Source organism: Aspergillus karnatakaensis, assembly GCF_047715665.1.
Source record: "Aspergillus karnatakaensis strain CBS 102800 unplaced genomic scaffold BJY04scaffold_21, whole genome shotgun sequence".
Lineage (NCBI taxonomy): Eukaryota > Fungi > Ascomycota > Eurotiomycetes > Eurotiales > Aspergillaceae > Aspergillus > Aspergillus karnatakaensis.
In genome coordinates this window covers 323113-341665 of record NW_027395733.1, presented here as the reverse complement: position 1 = coordinate 341665, position 18553 = coordinate 323113, and the positions used below count along the sequence as shown (strand labels likewise).

Sequence of the window (18553 nt, the reverse complement as noted above, 5' to 3'; positions counted from 1 at the left end):
CTCGAAGAATGGAATGGAGCTGTTTGCTGGACGCGTGAACACGCGATAGCGATTGGCCGCGGCGACGTGCCTGGGTGCCTGAGGACTCAGGTTCCTGCTCCAACAGACGATAGATCACGAACTGCCTCTATCAGAGTATAGAACTTCCAAGCTCAAGCTTTCTGGTGGCCTCATCAGTGTAGAATGCGTGATGGCTCGAGCGGCGTTGCAACAAGCTTGAGGCTAGACGGCGATGGTCTCGGCGCACAGATCAGAGCTCCCATCCTCTACCTAAGTACCGCGATGTCGTCATAAAAGCGAGATATTCCTCATCAAACAAAGAATTGGAGTAGGTAGGGCAAAGCAAACAGCGATAGGAAGCATCCGGTTTATCAGGCAGTTAAGGATAAGTTCCGATTGACTCCCGAGTCCGAGAGCAAACGCGGATGTCGCAAGCACTCGGCCGATGATTCATTCCCCATCCCTTCTCCATACCTCATCCTGCCCCTCCTTCACTTTTTCTCCTCACCCCTCCTTTTCTCTATGCTCTTGAGGTATCGCTCTTCTGCTGCGGTACTCGCCAAATCCTCGACTTCATTGAGCTTTATCTGCCGCCCCAGGTCTAAGCTCACCCCCCGCTTCTCGCATTTCCGTGTCGGAGTTAGAGCGATGTCGGCCACCGCAGCGAAATCAGACCCCTTCAAGCCTGCGCAGCGGGTTGCAGGCCAGCGACAGGATGTTTGGTGCGAACTCGTCTTCAGCCACATGAGCGATGGCTAATTGTCTAGGTCAATCGTCAATGAGGCTGCGGCAGCTTCTCCAGTCCAACCGATTGTGAACATGGGCCAGGGTTTCTTGTGAGTGAAGCTACACAACCACAATCGCAGATAACTAATTCTCTCTCTTCTAGTGGCTACAACCCTCCTAAGTTTGCTGTGGATGCTGCCAAAGCTGCCCTCGACCGAGTCGACTGCAACCAATACTCCCCGACGAAGGTACATCTGGCTTAGCCGGTGCGATGGATTCGGCTTACCGTGCATAGGGCCGTCCCCGTCTGAAGAAGGCTCTCGCCGACGCATACTCGCCGTTCTTTGGCCGACAACTGAACCCGGAAACCGAAGTCACCATCACAACTGGCGCAAACGAGGGTGAGACGGTAGCCTCAATAATACACACATGAGCTGACGAGAGAAGGCATGCTGAGCGCTTTTATGGGGTTCATCGAGCAAGGAGACGAGGTCATCATTTTCGAGCCGTTCTTCGACCAGTAAGTCACATGCGTTGGCGCTATGCTCTCGCTCATTGTCGTAGGTACATCAGCAACATTGAAATGCCCGGAGGCACCATCAGATACGTTCCTCTCCAGCCTCCAAAGGATGGAGCCACCAAGACATTACCTGCGTCTGAATGGTCCATCGACTTTGACGTGCTGGAGAAGACGATCAATGAAAAGACAAAAATGATTGTAAGCTTCAACGGAATGTGTTTGATGTTGATACTAATCTATTTAGGTCTTGAACTCACCGTAAGCTATCACCACGCAACCTCAACTAGTACTAACGGAACAGGCACAACCCCGTTGGAAAGGTCTTTTCCCGCGACGAGCTCGAGCGCATCGGTGACCTCGCTGTCAAGCACAACTTGATTATCTTGTCCGATGAAGTCTACGACCGTCTCTACTACGTCCCGTTCACTAGAATTGCTACCCTGAAGCCGGAATACTACGAGCGCACGTTGACCGTTGGCTCCGCTGGAAAGGCCTTCTACGCCACTGGCTGGCGTGTCGGTTACTTGATTGGCCCTGAGCATCTAATCAAGTACGTTGCCGGTGCACACACTCGCATCTGCTACAGCAGTGTGTCTCCTCTCCAAGAGGCAGCAGCTGTCGCTTTCGAGGAAGCAGACAAGCAAGGCTTCTGGGACGAGAGCCGAAACGAAATGAAGGGCAAGATGGAGAGGTTCTGCCAGATTTTTGATGAGCTAAACATCCCAGTATGGCTCTCAACCTTCTCCTAGTAGCGCATAGCTGACCGAGTGCAGTACTCTGATCCTGAAGGTGGCTATTTCGTCCTGGCAAACATGGCCTCCGTGAAACTCCCAGAGGACTACCCCTTCCCGCCACACGTCGCCAGCCGACCTCGCGACTTCAAGCTCTGCTGGTTCCTGATCCACGAAGTCGGTGTGGCTGCTATTCCCCCGACAGAGTTCTACACTGATGAAAATGCCCATATTGCCGAGGACTACCTGCGTTTTGCTGTCTGCAAGGAGGACGATGTCCTCGAGACTGCTAAGGAGAGACTTCGGGGCCTGAAGAAGTATATCGTGCGGTGAGGCTGGACTCAAGATGAACCTCCCAGTTAAATCGACATAGACTATCTCTTTTGATCATCAATCAAGATTTCAGATGAATAACTGAAGTTAGATGTAATCTGTCTCGAACTCCCCGAGTCTATCCTCCGGTTCTTATGAGCACAAAATTCCTGAAATCTAGATACGAAACGATACACCAACCCACAATGATGCACGGATCAGCAACCTAAACCCTTTACCCCCTCCAGAAAACAGTGAAAAGCCTACCAATTAACCCCCTCAATCTCCATCTCCTCCCCCAACCTCCTCCCCTTCTCACTCTCCTTCCCATTTTCCTCAATCCCCTCCCACCCAAGCCCCTTCCAAACCCTCCTCCTCTCCTCCTCCCCCTTCACCACCGGCACCCCAACAAACCCCACCCCATTAATCCTCCCCTCTAAATCCCCCCCATCAGGATGCGACACCCTCGCCGCACGCAAAACCCAATAACTCCCCTCGAGATACTCCACCAGCGCCCGAACTCCGCCGCCGGGATTACCGAAGTTGATGGCGCCGAGAAGACGCGGGGTGCGGGCGTATTCGGCGCGGCAGGTCGCGTCTGTGCATGTTAGGCGGTGGTGGCCGGTCCAGGTTGTCGGGCAGGCGTGCCGGGTTTCGGTTGATTCGAGGAAGTGGAGCGGGGTGGAGAGGTGGGTGGTTTGGAGGAGTTCGTGGGTGAGTTGGTGGGAGAGGGAGGTGAGGAGGGTTGTTAGGGTTTGTGAATGGGGAGGTGTTGATGTTGAAGTTGATGTAGATGTAGATGGAGGGACTGGTGTGAGGGTTGTCCGTAGCGAATCCCGGATCAGTCGGTAGAGGTATTCGATTAGGGTTGGTGATTCGACGGTCACTATATCTTGGTCAGTACAATACCTTTCAGGATTATACACAAAAGAGAGAGGAGGGGAGAGAAAACTCACCAAAAAGCGCCACCGCAAGAACCCTCCGAAACCGATCTCGCTCCTCGGGATCTTCAAAGCGCACCACATGCATAACCTGTCCTGAACATCTGGCGCTCGCGAACCGCGCCGAGTTCCTATTCTCATCTTGAAGCCCTGCAGCGAGGATGTCGACCCAATCTGAGAAGATGAAATAATCGCCCCAGGAGTTACACATGTTGAAATACACCGCTTGTCGCTGTCTCTCCGGAGAATCAACACGGTGCAATGAGGGTATCAACGGTGGGGACTCTTTGACGGACTTCGGGATAGTGGACTTTCTGCAGGGGTGTTTGAATGTGTTTTCACCACAAAGCAGCCAGTGCAGTTTTATGTCCGCGAGGAGGTGTTGCAGGGAGCAGTAGCGCGTTGAGGAGTAGGGGCCGCAGCGGGGGCAGATTACGCTTGACCCGTCCCAGAGGTTGCAGCGACTTGAGCAGGAGGAGAGGGAGCAGGGGAAGCCAACGCTGTCGAGTTGGTAGAAGAAGTTTGGGGGTTGGTGTGTGGTTATGCTGTGGCCGTGGGGAGTTTGTATGTCGGGGTTGATAGTTGTTGTGTTTGTTGCCGCTGTTGGTAGAGGTCGAGGAGGGGAGGGATGGGCGTGGGCGTGTGTGCTTACTTCCTGAGAAGGTGTAAGATGGTAGGTGGCGATGCTCTCAGGCTCAGTCTTGCTGAGGTCGTCGAGGTGCTCCGAACCCGGTGTGGTTGCACGCGTTGCCCATGTATTGCTGGAGGATATGGTCCATGTGGATTTGGGAGTGGATGCACTGAGGGCAGGGAACTCATCTGCGCTTTCTAACTGCGCTTTTCTATCATCGACTGAACCACTCTTCTCCTCCATGGCGGCAGCACTGTCGGTTGAGATCTGCTTAGTTGGTGATGGTGTCGAAAGTTCGGGATCTATGGTGTGTTAGTCTGCGTTTTGGTTATCTGGGAAGCTTTCAGCAAACCAACCTCTGAGAGCGCTATTGACTGGAGTGCTGGGAGCCTCTCTTACTGCACGTGCATAGTCCAGCCTTTTCTGTGCAAGCGAACGCTCTGGTGTTTGTGTAGGCTGTGGTAGGTCTTTGGTAGGTTCCCACGTCGCACCAGCCACGGTAGCCCACGGCTTCCACATACCATTGTCAATTGGAAGTTTCCCTGAACCTTTGTGTGCTGCATCACCCACTGCATCAATTGCTGCATAGCTGTCATCGTCTGGTCTGGGTGTGATAACTGGTGTATTCTGATAGGAATATGCTGCATTGTTGCTCTCCGTCTTCGACGTCTCACTAAACCACTCCTCCGTGGAAGCATTCCCATCGGTACTCTTGTCCCCGCCTCGATTCTTCATCTTGGCCTTGCCTTTCTTTCTTGGTTTCTTGACGGTCACAGAGTCCATGATGCTTGCTTTGTCGCGATCTATCACGCGCGGTTTCCTATCCGGCGGGGTGTCTTTCCTCATTGCACCTTGAACTTGAACGGAGTCCAGAGACGGTCTGTCAAATTCAGACAAGCGGCTGACGGTTCGGGCTCGGAGCAGTGAAACTGCCTCGGAGCGCGTGTGTTGTGGTGTTTCTATGTTGGGGGCCGTTAGCGATCGTGTTGCAGTGGTGAGATTGGAGGCAGACTGGTGTAGGAGGGGAAGTGACATGAGAAACACACCTGTGTTAGTGCTGGCCCGAGAGTTCGTATTCATGCTCCGGACAGGGAGTGAATAGCTTCGCTTTCGAGAGTGATTGATTCGAGTCGAGAGGGTTTCCGTCTGGTGTGCGAAGGGAGCGGGGGTGGGAGTGGGAGAGAGGGCTTCACGAATTTCATCGTGTTTGTCTTGACTTTTGACGCTGGAGTGCCCGAGCTTGTGTGGTTCTTGAGTGCTATCGAGGGCAAATTCGGTTGGTTCTCTCGTTGGATCGCCCAAATCGACTGTGTTTCCTGGGGGTTGAGCATGACGCTTCTCGCGGCGGACATGGCTAGCCATCTTGTCGTCCTGATCTTGATAGATCCTAGCGGGATTGGGCGATATGCGAGTGAGATCTGTTTTTTGATGCTCAGATCCTGACTTTGCAGCTGGCGCGTTGACCGTTGGAGGAAGTTTGGGCTGTCGAATCCAGGCCATGTTATTTAGATCGCTTTGCAACAGTCAACGAGTGCAAGAGCAGGTGAAGATTTCGACCACCCATGGCGACTTTATGCGACACCCAGACACAGGCACATGTAGTGAGCTTTGGACCGGGGATACTGTCACTGTGCCATGGTAGTGACAAGAGCACACTGGGCCCTGGGGTAACTGATGTTCACTCCAGAAGAAGGACTTATTGGCCACTTTTGAAATCTCCACCTACTATTGATTTTAAGTGAATGTGGGCTCCGCAATCTATCTTCATACCAGCTCGGTCTCCTGCAGGTACATTCTCTTCAAGGGAGTCAAGATATGAAGTAATATCTAACAAGCTGGTTTCTTCATCAACAACTGGGGTAAAGTGCAGTTTTGAAACCAACCATGGAGACAAGCCAAGAACAATATTGTTCCAAATCCTGCCCAGAGTAGGGGAATCTCTCTCGGTCTTTTCAGTAGACAACGACGTGATGATACATGGTCATCAGCTACCTAAATTAACGTGGCACTTGTATACCTACTCAGCACCCCGGATGTAGTGGCCGGCGCTTAGCGACGCACCGATCGTTTGGCGAGCAAGTACGGGAGCAAATGCAATCCTCGAGATCTCTCTATAGCATAATCTCATTCTCTTACAGAAAAATATACAACCTGCTAGGCAGCGAAGATGATATTGAGCTTCGTTTTGGCTTGTCGGCACATGTGACTGAATTGGATTTGAAGCACTATGGCAAACCCCTGACTTGTAAACATGGAGCTATCGGGTCTTGTCTCTAACTGGAACTGCAGTAAGAGGCCAATATCTATGATTCTCGTACGGATTGTGTGAGACTTGGGATAGCATCATGGTCTGGTGTGTAAGGGGTGGCAGCGGGCGCCTTGACTGCCTGAGGCATCAAAGATGCTCCGTTGATCAATTTCTGATTTACTCAGAAAGAGAATCAAGAGAATCAGCAGATCTTGAAGTTTCTGATACAAGGAGAGGGGGTCAGATGAGAAGGGGGGACAATGAAGACTGTTTCTTGTTGTCTTTGACCTGCGCACGTGCCATGTCTCGTCCATCCTCTCCAACCTCAGCCAACCTTCCTCTGCTGATTTGCCATCATTGCACGCGCCAAGTAAGGTCTAAATATATCATAGACATGAAGACCAAATGCGACATTTCTTCAGCAACCGATCACCACTCAAGCATGACCCGCAGCTTGATCTCTGGCAGCTTCAGCGGCAAGTGAAGCACAAGCGCATCGTCAATCGGCCTGTCAACAAGGACCCCTTCAGCCTTCGTCCAATCATTGTCCTGCAGAAACTCGGTGGGAAGCCGTTTTGGCAAGCAGACTAATTTGATTGGCGCTGCAGCGGAGCACAAGGGATTGGACGACAACGATGGCCTCTAAGCGCCCACCTTAAGGCTATATTTGGTCCCGCAAGCGCTCTGCAGAACCACTCCCCTCCCTGAAACATACTAGTAGTTCTCTCCATTGTTTACCACCCATGAATGCTGCTTGTCTCAATGGCCACATGCCATGGAAGCCTATTCTAGTCTTCGTGTATCATACTGCATCCTCAATAAATGGAGAGGATCCCCGGTTGAGCTGCCCGCCACATATTGTTTTCTGTTCTCCTGCTTGGTGCGACTAACACTCTTTCCTACTTTCTTATCAATAGACCTTAATGTGTCATGCCTTCTCAATAGACTGCATCTTGTTTCTGGGATTTGACTGCTGCAGGCCAGCTCTTTGTATTTGACATTCTTTCGCTGACCTTCACATCGACCACATCTAACGACCTTCGCGTTACGTCCATCGAAGCCAATTTTTCAAGGCCTCTCTCAAGTCACTACTCCAAATACTATCGACATGGTATTCTCACAATCTGGTCGTTCAATATTCCCACTCCTCCCTCCATATGGGGCTCATGATCCAAGTGAGGGAGGCCGCCCAGCCCCGACACATCCCGACGAGATCACACCGTACATGGGCCTGCGGGCACGCCTATCACAAATATGGATGAACCGATGGACGATTCTTTTATTGCTCGTGCTGGTCCGAGTATTGATCGCCATCGGAAGCCTCAACACAAACATGGACTCAGCCCGGCGCGAGGCCCTCTCTGCATGCACGTCTGTTGAATCGACGGGCAGCGCTATGGCCTCGACACCACATTACCTTGCCCGCGGGGTGAACGATATGACCGCTTCCAGCGTCGAGATGGCAGTCAGCGCCCTCAAGACAGTTCTCACCTTGATGGTGAAAGGGGTGGAGGAGCTTATCGTTTTCTTCATCAAGATGATGTACCAGACCTACCTCTGCCTGATCATGATGGCCATCCGCGGTACCGTTGATGTCGGGGTTGGGCTGCTGAAAGACGCTGGCGACTTTCTCAACTCGACGGTCCAAACCATCGGCGACGGTATTGCTGAAACCGTGGACACGTTCGAGGGCGCCCTCAACACATTTGTTGAAGGAATCAACATTGTGGCTAGCTTGGGCGGCGGAGACGGAGTCCCTGAATTGGATCTCTCAGGGTTTATTGACGATCTTGAGAACGCCCAGCTTCCTTCCTCGTTCGACGAAAGCCTCGACAAACTCAACAGCTCCGTCCCGACATTCGCCGAAGTCAGCGACTTTGTGGAGAACATCATCCGCTTGCCTTTCAGGGAGGTCAAGGAGAAAATCAACGAGACTATGGGAAATTACACCTTTGACCGCAATACACTACCAGTTCCTGCTAAGAAGCAGCTGAGTTTCTGCCAGGGAAGCGATGGAATCGACTCATTCTTTGACAAGGTTTCGGATATCGCCGAGACTGCGAAGAAGGTGTTCATCGCCGTGCTGGTGATTGCTGCTGTCTTAGTGTGCTTCCCCATGGCATGGCAAGAGATCCGCCGCTGGCGTGCTCAGAAAGAGCGCTCCGAGCTCGTCCGCAAGGAAGCCCACGATCCAATGGATGTTGTCTATATCGTCTCCCGCCCGTACTCCTCGTCCACAGGAATCAAAGCCGCGAGCCGATTCAGCAACAGCCGTCGTCAAATCCTGGTCCGCTGGGTCGTTGCATACGCTACCTCACCCCCCGCCCTGTTCGTCCTCTCCCTCGGCGTAGCCGGTCTCTTCGCCTGTCTGTGCCAATACCTCCTCCTCCAAGCCGTCGAAAAAGCCGTGCCAGAGCTTTCCGCCGAAGTCGGCGCCTTCGCCGACAAGATTGTCAGCTCCCTAGACGAAACCTCAGCGGAGTGGGCCGACAGTGCCAACGGAGTCATCGGCGAGATGAACACCAATCTCAACAACGACATCTTCGGCTGGGTAAATATCACAACCACAAGCGTCAACGACACCCTCAACGCCTTTGTCGACGAAACCACCGGCGTCCTCAACGACACCTTCGGCGGCACAGTCCTCTACAACCCGCTCATGGACGTCTTCAACTGCCTCATCGGCCTGAAGATCGCGGGAATCCAGAGCGGCCTCACCTGGGTCCACGAGAACGCAAACATCGACTTCCCGCCGCTCTCAAACACCACCTTCTCCCTCGGTGCCGCAGAAAGCATCACCGACGACGGCTCAGACAGCTTTCTCTCCGGCGCCGGCGACAAAACCTCCGACCAGATAACCGAAGTCGTCTTCCGCGTAACAAACGCAATCGAATCCGGCATCGCCACCGAAGCACTCATCTCCGGCGTCATCCTCCTCCTCTGGTTCGTTAACCTGCTCTTCGGCGTCATTCGCGCGCTGTCGCAATTCCGCAGCCAAGACCGTAATCGTGGCGATGGCGGCCTCGCCCCAGCTGGTCCTTTGGGACCAGATACAAACGGGTTCACCGATGTGCCGCTTACGGCGATGCCTGATACGTCTTCTCAGGCGAGGTCTCAGCCGGCACCGCAGTATGAGCCTCCGAATAGGACTTTTGCTGCGTCTGGTCCGCCGGCGGCGGTGACATCGCAGACAGAGACGGGATATGAGGATGAGAAGCTAGGCTTTGCCGGGCAGAGAAATGCGTTGAAGATTTCGGTTCCGGATCTGAGGGGGAGTCATTATGCGGAGTATGGAATGGAGAAGAGGTAGTTGTCGCTGTGAATAGGGCTTGGGTTTGAGGTTTTGCACTTTTTTTTCTTTGTACACTGGTGGTACTGCATGCATTGAAGCTATGGTACAGACATGGCATGTTCTAGCGTTGAACTTACAATACCCGTATATTCGGAGTGGAAATGGTAATCTTGTTGTATATACCAGAGAATACGTTGCAACTGGTCTCCCCGCCCGCGTGCCATACTATTAGCAGTAAGCCACACGCTCCAGCACTTCAATCTCAACCACCCACCATGCAATCGTGTATGACGTACAATTCGCAGATACTCCGCGCTACCGCGGCTCGTGGCACCTCAAAGCTCAAGCTTTACGCAGGGCACTCCATTATCAGTAGTCAAATGAGACATCCATCCTCCCAGAATGCAACTGTTGGACGAGAAAACAGCAAGGAATACGAAGGCCGTACACGTGACATCGCCCATAGCTACCTCCAGGCTCCAAGGTAACCTACTACTCCTCCCCCTCATCTCATTTCCCGCTAGCTATCATAGATTAACCACCTCCTCAATTTTCTCCTCCATCGCAGAGATTCTGAGATATTGTTTCACGCCCTGATAGCCCATTCAATGGCATGAGAATTGCCAACTTTCTTCTCTACCTAATCCAATCAAAATGCCCCCACCCATCACCCAAGACCAAGAACTAAACAGCTACCTCACAACCCTCCTCACAACCCTACACTCCACACTCCAAGAAAACCTATTAGGAGTCTACCTCTTCGGCTCAGCAGCGTACAACGCCTACGAAAGGGGCGTCAGCGATGTAGACGTCTACGCCGTCATCAAAGACCCACTACAAACGTCCTCATCCTCAAAAACAGGGATAGAAGACCCCTACAGAGAACTAGCGAGGAAAATCTCTCACAAAACCCTCCCCTGCCCAGCCCGCAAACTCGAATTCGTCCTCTTCACGGCAGCCAATGCGCGCTGCTATACGGATCAAAATCCAGATCCGGAGACGGAGACAGATCCAGATGCAGATGCATGCTCTCTAGGTCCTTGCTTCTCCATGAATCTCAATACAGGCAGAGGAATGGACGACCATGTCTCTCTTTCTCCTGAGAATGAAGAACCATTTTGGTTCGTGCTTGATATTGCTATTGGGCGGGAACTCGGGAGGGTTCTCTATGGTCCGCCGGTGAAGGATGTTTTTGGGGGGTTGGGGAGGGGGGCTGTTTTGGGAGCTCTTGCTGCGTGTTTGAAGTGGTGGTCTGCGCTCTTGGAATTGGGTGGGGGTGATGGGATTGGAGATAGAGAGAGGGCTGATGCGGTTTTGAATGCGGCTAGAGGGTTGAGGTTTGTTAGGGTGGGAGTATGGGGGTCGAAATCAGAAGGGGCGGGGTGGGTTGTTGGCTGTGAGGATGAGGATGAGTTTGGTGGGTATAGAGAGGTTGTTGGGTGTGCGCTTGAAGCGAGGAAGGGTGGTGAGGGGGAGGTGAAGGTGAAGGTGCCAAGGGATCAAGCAGTTGGATTTCTGAAGTATGTATGTGATGAGATTGGGAAATGTCAGGGGAATCTAGGCGAGACTACGGTTTAACCTGTATTTCATATCAAGATGGACCTACCTCATAGTATATACTCTACCATAGATCTTTCAGGAAGAAATCACTCAATCACCCAAAAGATCCCACTTATTCCCTAAACAATCCCTAAACACCACAACAAGACCATACTCCTCCCTCCTCGGCTCCCCCAAAATCTCCACCCCACGCTCCTTCAACCGCTCAAACACCCCCCAGAACACCCCCTCACCAACGCGCCAGAACAGCCCGACCCGGTCTGCGAATTGCTTCCCCACCAGCGCAGCTTGCGCGGGTGTTGATGCCTGCGCGAGGAGGATTCCTGGCCCACTTCCACTTGCAGTTGCACTTCCATCAGCTTGTTTCTTTTCATCTGCGGTATTTCCAATTTGGTGCGCCGGGGACTGAAAGGAAGAAGGAGGCGTAACAACAACCCATCTCTTGGGCTTTCCGTCGTTGGTGAGGGCTGGTTCGTCGGATGTCAGTGTGAAGCCGAGAGATTGGGTGAAGAAGGTGATTGCGGGGTCGTAGGCGTGGACGAGGAGGGTTGTTAGGTGGAGGGGCATGGCTTGGGTCTTCTTTCCGTGGTTTTGTTTGTATTGGCTTTGTTGTGGGTATTTTATGGGGGTTGAGGTGGGAGACTGGAGGGGAGTGAGGTGTGGAATTGGGAATTGGGATACGAGGCGGTAGAAAAAGAAAGTGGTAGGGATGTACTGGCTGAAGGAAATATATATAACACACTAGTTACGCATAGCCCAAGTAGGTATCAAATTCGTTCGCGCCATAAGCTCATTCCATTCTAGAGGCAACAGCACCGTCCTCAATCCAATCAGATTGCAACAAAGAAGCTCTGCTCCCCCTCCTTCGGCGTAACCCTCACTCTCTCGATAATGGGGTCCGCGCAGCTGACTCTGATCCGTTCTGGCGTCGCCGGACTCTGCAACGACAACACCTCATCAACACCCCACTCCTTCCTAGCCGCCTTGAGCGCATCCCTAATCGCAAAGAACGCCGCACTGCCCATGAAAAGCGGCGGCTCCCCAACTCCCCGTGATCTCTGAATAGTGCGCAGATTTTCCCACTCCACATCCTTCAGCAAACTAACATTGAATACCTGTGGAATGTCCCTAAATCCAGGAATCTTGTAATTGCCCGGCCCCTTCGTGAAAATCTGCCCCGAGCCTCTATGCCACAGACTCTCTTCTGTCGTGAACAGGCCCTGGCCCTGGACATACGCGCCCTCAATCTGCCCGTAGTCGATGGACGGGTTAATTGTACGGCCGACATCCATTTTTATATCTGCTCTCAGCGGCGTCCAGTCGCCTGTCAACGTATCGATTTCGACCTCTGCGGCTGTCACGCCCTGCGTGAAGTAGTAGAACATTTGGCCCTTGTTCTCGCCCCATACGTATCCGATGTCTGGGGTGCGGTAGTAGCCCTGCGCGGAGAGGTTGACGCGGTCGAAGTATGCGGCGTGCGCGAGGTCTTTCATGGAGGCGTTGGGCATTTTCTCTCTGTACGGCTTGAGGCGCTCATTCAGCTGCTCGCAGGCGTTGTATATGGCGTAGCCGTTCAGGTCTGAGGAGGCCGAGGCGGCTGTCGATGATGTGTTTGCTACGGTGTTGGTTGCTGTCTCGGAGATGAAGACGTCGGCTTGCGGGACGCCGAGGGCTTCGGCGGCGATCATGGTCATTTTTGTGTGAAGGCCCTGTCCCATTTCGACGCCGCCGTGGGCGACGAGGATGCTGCCGTCGTGGTAGATGTGGACGAGGGCGCCGGCTTGGTTGAGGAAGAGGGCTGTGAAGGAGATACCGAACTTCGTGGGGACGATGGCGAGGCCGCGTTTGGACCATTTGTGCGTGGCGTTGTATTGGTCTACTGCGACGCGGCGCTCCAAGTAGTTGCTTTCAGTGAGGACTTGGTCGTACATGAGGGGAACGTGCCAGTCTTGTAGGACTTGGTTGAAGTGGGTTTTGTCACCGGGTTCGTACATGTTTAAGATGCGGAGCTGCTCGACTTGCAGGTCGAGGTGGTCTGCGACTTCGGTGATAATAGATTCGGCGAAGAAGAGGCCTTGGGGACCGCCAAAGCCGCGGAATGCGGTGTTGGAGACGGTGTTTGTTTTGCAGATCCGGCCGCGGACGTACATATTTGGGATTCGGTAGACGTTGTCGATGTGGGAAAGACTACGCTCGACAACGGCGCCAGAAAGATCCTGGGTGTGTCCGCCGTTGGCGTAGACATCGGCATCGAGCGCTAGTAGCTTACCGTACTTGGTGACTCCGACTTTCCATTTGCAGAGGAAAGGGTGACGCTGTCCAGATGTGGCAATGTCTTCGTCGCGGTTGAGCATGCAACGCACTGGTCGCCTCGTTTTTGCTGCTGCAGTAGCACAGATACCTGCCAGCTGAACTGACCGGGTTTCTTTTCCACCAAAACCTCCACCAAGACGCTTGACCCTGGATACAATCTTGTTGGCGGCTACGCCAGTGACTTGTGCCACGTATGATTGTCTATACTGGTTAGTAATGTGTGATGTAGCGTGCAGGATGGACTCACGTTTCAGTCGGATTTTGTGTGCTGCTCCAGACTTCCATCTCACCATTTTCTGGCTTGGGAATGGCCACACATGCCTGGGTCTCCAGGTAGAAGTGCTCTTGACCACCCATCCGTGAGATACCCTCAAAGACGTGATCGGCATCTTTGAAAGCGCCTTCAGTGTCCCCATTCTTGATATAGCGGAAATGCTCGAAAAAGGACCCTACTTCGATAGCTTCTTCCATAGATAGAATGACAGGCAAATCTTCGTATACAACCTTCACAGCTCTAGCACCTTCTTCGGCAGCCTTAGCTGAATGTGCGAGGATCATACCAATTGGTTGTCCAGCAGTATTGACCTCATCAACCGCAAAGAAGACCTCATCACAGTTCGGCGCACCCCACCAGTTGGCCCTTGGAGAGGGAAGATCGTTATGATCCACATAGTCAACCACGCCAGATACTTCAAGGGCAGCCTCCACGTTGACGCTAAGCAGCTTGGCATGGGCCTTTGTAGACAGCACCATGCAACCGTACAGCTCGTTCTTCTGAACAGGAATGTCATCCGTGTACTGAGCCTCTCCAGTAGCCTGTTGCAGCGCCGAGACATGGGGACCAGCCCTCCCGACGACCCTCTGCTGATAAGCTGCTGAAGCTTCATGGTCCTTCTGTCCTGTTGATATTGCTCGCTCAATTTCAGTCACGACGCTATCATCCCCGTCAGTACTCTTGACCTCAAGCTGTGATAGTACGTTGTGATAAAATCGGTAGAAGAATCCGAGGGCAAGCGACTTCCGGTACGTCGCCATACCACCTGGAACGCCAAATTTCAGATCAAAGTCTTGCTCCAAAGCAGCCATTGTGCCTTCAAGAGTTGCCGGGTCGGTGAACTTCTTGCCAGCCAGGAACTCTTCCGCATTCCGTGCTGACACGGTCAGTGGTGCCAATCCACCAAATACCAGATTTGCGCTTTCAACATCGTTCGAAGACGAAAGTGACACACGCAAAGCGGCATTCACGATCGCAATATCATCATCCTTTCGCTTCGACTGTTTGTAGGCACGTATGAACTCTCCTGTTTCAGACGCCGTCGGGATTCGCAAACTTGAGATTATGGCATCTGCCGGGAGAGCAGTAGATCGATATCCTTTGAAGAACTGGGTCATCGGAATTTCGTGTTCTTTCTCCAGTGACCTGGCAACTAGGGTTGTGTTTGTAGCCACGAAGACAGGGTTGAGATCGGAAATTGGAGATGCGGTCGCCAGGTTACCGGCTGGGGAAGCGACATTTCTAATCTGCCTTCCAGCAAAATAGCGGAGTTGCTTTTTGATAGCAACAAAAGGCTGGCCGCGCGTCGAGCCATATCGCTCAACAGCCTGGTCGCAGACAGATTCGAGGTCGGTCAAGGAGATGTTGGCACCGATCTCCAGATAGTCATCGTGGAAGGAGAACTGCCGCAGCTCGGCAAGATCGCCGAGATATACGGATGCACCGTAACGCATTTGCTTGAATTTGATCTCAATCTGTGTCTCCGTACTTCCCCCAATCAACTTCGCATCTGGGTGGACACTCTTGATCTCCAGCAGTTGCTGAACAGTGACCGGTCGATACCACTTCTTGCGCTTATTGCCGAAAGCCAGCGCGCGTAGGTCATGCTTCCATAATGAAGGAGGAAATATCAATTCCGTATCGGGTTTGTATTCGACAAAGTCAGGGGGGGCGAATTTGTGAGTGACCTCGTCACTGTTTTCAAGTGAAGACGTCTTACAACACCCATTCGCGCCGTCCTGTTTTTCCATGCAGCAGCCAGTACCACCATTGGCACGTGCCTTTCCACAACCCGAGCCCTTGAAGCTCTGCGCAGCATCCAATATCGGTCGGTATCCCGTACAGCGACATAGGTTTCCGTCAAAAGCCTCTTCCACCGCATGTTCGGAGGGTTGGGGGTCGTTTCGTATTAGGGCGTAGAGGCTCTTGAGAGTGTTAGCAACGCCTGGTAGGGAGATGATTCTGAGCATACCATAACAATTCCTGGGGTACAGAAACCACACTGGCTTCCGTTTCCGATTGCCAGCCGCTGCTGAACCGCATGGGGATTCTTCACATTGCCAATACCCTCAACTGTGATAACGTGCTTGCCATCAACAGCAACCAGCGGTGCGATGCAGGCGTTTATGGAAGCGTGGTAGAGCTTCTTTGTCGTTGGGTTGACTTGCGACACAACCTATCGAGGTCAGAAGATAACGATATCACTAGAATCGCCACATACCACTGTACAAGCACCGCAGCCACCCTCTGCACACCCTAACTTGGTGCCTGTCAAGCCAATGCCTCGGAGGTATTCCAGCAGGGTGATCTCCGGGTCGAACGAGTCCAGGACCACCTTTGTGCCATTGAGATAAAAGCGAAGAGTGTCGTCCCAGTCTGCAGTGAGCTGCGATAGTGAAGTGGCGGGGACTTTGCTTGGAGGAGTATCAAGCTCCGACTGCGCCGGTTGCAATAAGACGCCGGGAGCCATGTTTGAGTCGTCTTTGGCTACACCGGGAGAAAGTACCTGAGACAAACATGGGTGAAGTGGGGAGGAGAGAGTGTAATATATCAGTGCCTGATAAGTAAGGGTCTGGATGGAGCGCGGGGATCGCCACAGTCCGATGGGAACCGCCACTGCTTGAAGTCATCCTCGTCCAATCGCGTTGACCGGAATGCGGCGTTTGTCAGATTTCTTCAACAATCTATCAAGGGTTATCTGTGGGGGTTTCCGATCTTCAGTAGCGTCTACAGTTCGTTCAGCATCTATAGAAGCGCCAGATATTAATTCATGAGTCCAGGAAATTGGTTGTCTTTTGAGCACGTGGTTCTCTGAGCCATGCTTATCGGACTTTATGCCTCAAGGCATCAATATAGGCGATAAGATCACGTGCGTGGAGCCCCTCCGCATCCGGAAGCTCTCTTGAACATCATGATGGAACAAGCATGGATCCGATCATCAGCTCGTGAGCATGCCGTTCTCGATGCTACTTCCCATTTCAGAGGCACATTACGTGCCTCGCGAGACCTCTCGGCCACCAGTCGATTGACTGATTAGAACTCTGCTCTCGACGGCCTCACCACTACAGATTGCCATCAGCCGGCCTCGTCTGGATTGAAATACTCGCAAACATCTTCTCTCTACCGTCGTGTCGCTAGCCTACCATGGTACCCCATCGCAGCACGTCTCTACTCGCGATAATCCTCTTCATCGCCGTATCGCTCGTGGTTTTCTCCTCTTCGCCAAGCTCCAGCTCTCTGGAGAAGGAGATAGCTACAGCAGCTGAATACGTACCGAAATTTCCCTCCTTGAAAGACCTGCATCTACCCACCTTCCGTCCACCAGCGCATACTCCTCCGGGAGAACAGCAAGACAGCTCAAGTGGCGATTCGAAGTGGCTCAGCGATTGGGCATGGCTCAACCCTTTCTCGTCCTCAATCACACTCGACAAGGATCGCTCCGTCCTCCCTCCGCTCCCTGATCGGCCATATATTTTCACATACTACAATCCGAGAACGGAAAATAGTCGGGAAGAGGATAATGCTGATGCGCAGCTGCTCCTGGCCTGGCGTCGAGCTTGGTATGCGCAAGGATTTCGCCCGGCAGTCCTTGGGCGCGGCGAGGCGATGGCCAATCCGTTGTACGAGGCTGTGGAGGAAATGGATTTGGGTTCTGAGCTCAATGAGGATGTATTCAAATGGCTTGCTTGGGGCCATATGGGCGGTGGATTACTGGCTGATTGGCGCTGTTTCCCAATGGCGAGATATGATGATGCGACTCTCTCACGCCTGCGTCGTGGTGTTGGTTCCAACTATATCACTCGGTATAACAGTGTCAGTGGTGCCTTGATGTCTGGGAAGAAAGAAGTGATCAGTGCTGCAATTAGCGGAGCATTAAAGAACATTCGAAAGTCAACAACGTCTTTAAAAGACTTGTTTCCCGGCGGGCTGCTACAATTGAAGCGGACGAGTGCTCTTGCAATATATGACTCGGCTACTATTGCCAAAGACTATCACGCTCTGACAGAGAGGGCGATAGCCTCGCGGCCTGCTCGCCAGCTCGCGTTAGTCGAGCTCATCAATTCTCACTTACAAAATACCTTTGTTAACTCTTTCCCTGGTGGATTGATTGTCTTGAAACCCTTTGCTGAGCATACTACGGCGCTGGTTGAGCCAGCGTTGAGACTTGCTAGAGCGCTTAGCCAATGTCCCAGTTCGCCCCTGCCCTCGTCTTGCCCTCCAAACTTGCCAAACTGTCATCCTTGCAACACCCACAAGCCAATGAAGATTACTCAGCCAGCCACCTACAAGAATAATACCCAGGCTTTTACAATCGGCACCGTACCGCACCCCTTTACACTCATCAGCTTGCTCCAAAACTCTGCTGAAGTTACAACGCGCCACATCCGGCGCGATACTGCCCGTGATAGCTGGTTGAAGGAAGTGACAGACGAGCAGATGGGCCATGGTCTAGGAGGCGGCCCTAGAGCAGTTTTGTTCAAGAAAGCCGTTGCCGATGAGCCAGCCACTGGAACCTCTCTATGGATGACTGTTGAATCACTATCTGCCGAAGCTGGCCAAGCTCTTCCCAGCGAGCTTCTAGACGAACTCGAGTGGCAGCTCGGATTTCGAATCCCACGCGATAGCAACGTGGATGCTAAGAACGAAGGCAACATGAAAGAGTCAATGCAGCATGCCAACCCAAGCAAGCAAGGTATAGAGCGAGAATATACAATCATTAGAGAAGCCAGAGATCTGCTGAAGAAGCAAACCAGCCGGGTCAACATTCGGCATGTGGCAGAGGCCTGGAATATGGCAGACACGGAGGTCTGGCGGTTTGTTAAAGCGTATAGGGCGCGCAGTATTGTTGAACGGAAGAAGTGGGAGGAGGATGAAAGGAAATTTCTTGGCCCGCGGCCGAAGATGTAACCACTATATACTATGCTACTAATAAAGCAAGGTTGTAGGTGCTTGAAGCGAACAATTGCATCAGAATTAACTCCTTTGCGCCTTGAAAGCGAGGCAG

General features: G+C 52.6%; 7 protein-coding genes across 7 annotated transcripts; 4 read left to right on the top strand and 3 right to left on the bottom strand.

The window, feature by feature from the left end:
- Positions 1–648: 648 nt before the first annotated feature.
- On the top strand, positions 649–2310 carry BJY04DRAFT_217741 (kynurenine--oxoglutarate transaminase; the record flags this gene model as incomplete). Its single annotated transcript, XM_073716122.1, has 9 exons — positions 649–722; positions 768–836; positions 890–974; positions 1022–1127; positions 1174–1246; positions 1291–1444; positions 1491–1504; positions 1548–1971; positions 2020–2310. The coding sequence occupies 9 exons, from the start codon at positions 649–651 to the stop codon at positions 2308–2310; spliced, it is 1290 nt and encodes a 429-aa protein (XP_073571862.1).
- Positions 2311–2552: 242 nt separating this feature from the next.
- BJY04DRAFT_217740 (uncharacterized protein) lies at positions 2553–5223 on the bottom strand (the record flags this gene model as incomplete). Its single annotated transcript, XM_073716121.1, has 3 exons — positions 2553–3175; positions 3246–4163; positions 4218–5223. The coding sequence occupies 3 exons, from the start codon at positions 5221–5223 to the stop codon at positions 2553–2555; spliced, it is 2547 nt and encodes an 848-aa protein (XP_073571861.1).
- Positions 5224–6959: 1736 nt separating this feature from the next.
- On the top strand, positions 6960–9605 carry prm1 (pheromone-regulated protein PRM1). Its single transcript, XM_073720581.1, has one exon. It carries the CDS (start codon positions 7218–7220, stop codon positions 9417–9419), a length of 2202 nt encoding a protein of 733 aa, XP_073571860.1. The 5' UTR covers positions 6960–7217; the 3' UTR covers positions 9420–9605.
- A 450-nt stretch (positions 9606–10055) lies between these two features.
- On the top strand, positions 10056–10979 carry BJY04DRAFT_217738 (uncharacterized protein; the record flags this gene model as incomplete). The annotated part of the gene is made up of 1 exon (XM_073716120.1): positions 10056–10979. One exon carries the CDS (start codon positions 10056–10058, stop codon positions 10977–10979), a length of 924 nt encoding a protein of 307 aa, XP_073571859.1.
- Positions 10980–11051: 72 nt separating this feature from the next.
- Positions 11052–11528, bottom strand: BJY04DRAFT_217737 (uncharacterized protein; the record flags this gene model as incomplete). Its single annotated transcript, XM_073716119.1, has 1 exon — positions 11052–11528. One exon carries the CDS (start codon positions 11526–11528, stop codon positions 11052–11054), a length of 477 nt encoding a protein of 158 aa, XP_073571858.1.
- A 119-nt stretch (positions 11529–11647) lies between these two features.
- On the bottom strand, positions 11648–16044 carry BJY04DRAFT_187936 (putative xanthine dehydrogenase HxA). The gene is made up of 4 exons (XM_073711134.1): positions 15770–16044; positions 15521–15724; positions 13522–15473; positions 11648–13475 (listed from the first exon to the last, which is right to left on the bottom strand). Exons 1-4 carry the CDS (start codon positions 16016–16018, stop codon positions 11792–11794), a joined length of 4089 nt encoding a protein of 1362 aa, XP_073571857.1. The 5' UTR covers positions 16019–16044; the 3' UTR covers positions 11648–11791.
- Positions 16045–16482: 438 nt separating this feature from the next.
- Positions 16483–18497, top strand: BJY04DRAFT_227490 (uncharacterized protein). Its single transcript, XM_073718633.1, has one exon. It carries the CDS (start codon positions 16693–16695, stop codon positions 18454–18456), a length of 1764 nt encoding a protein of 587 aa, XP_073571856.1. The 5' UTR covers positions 16483–16692; the 3' UTR covers positions 18457–18497.
- Positions 18498–18553: the final 56 nt, after the last annotated feature.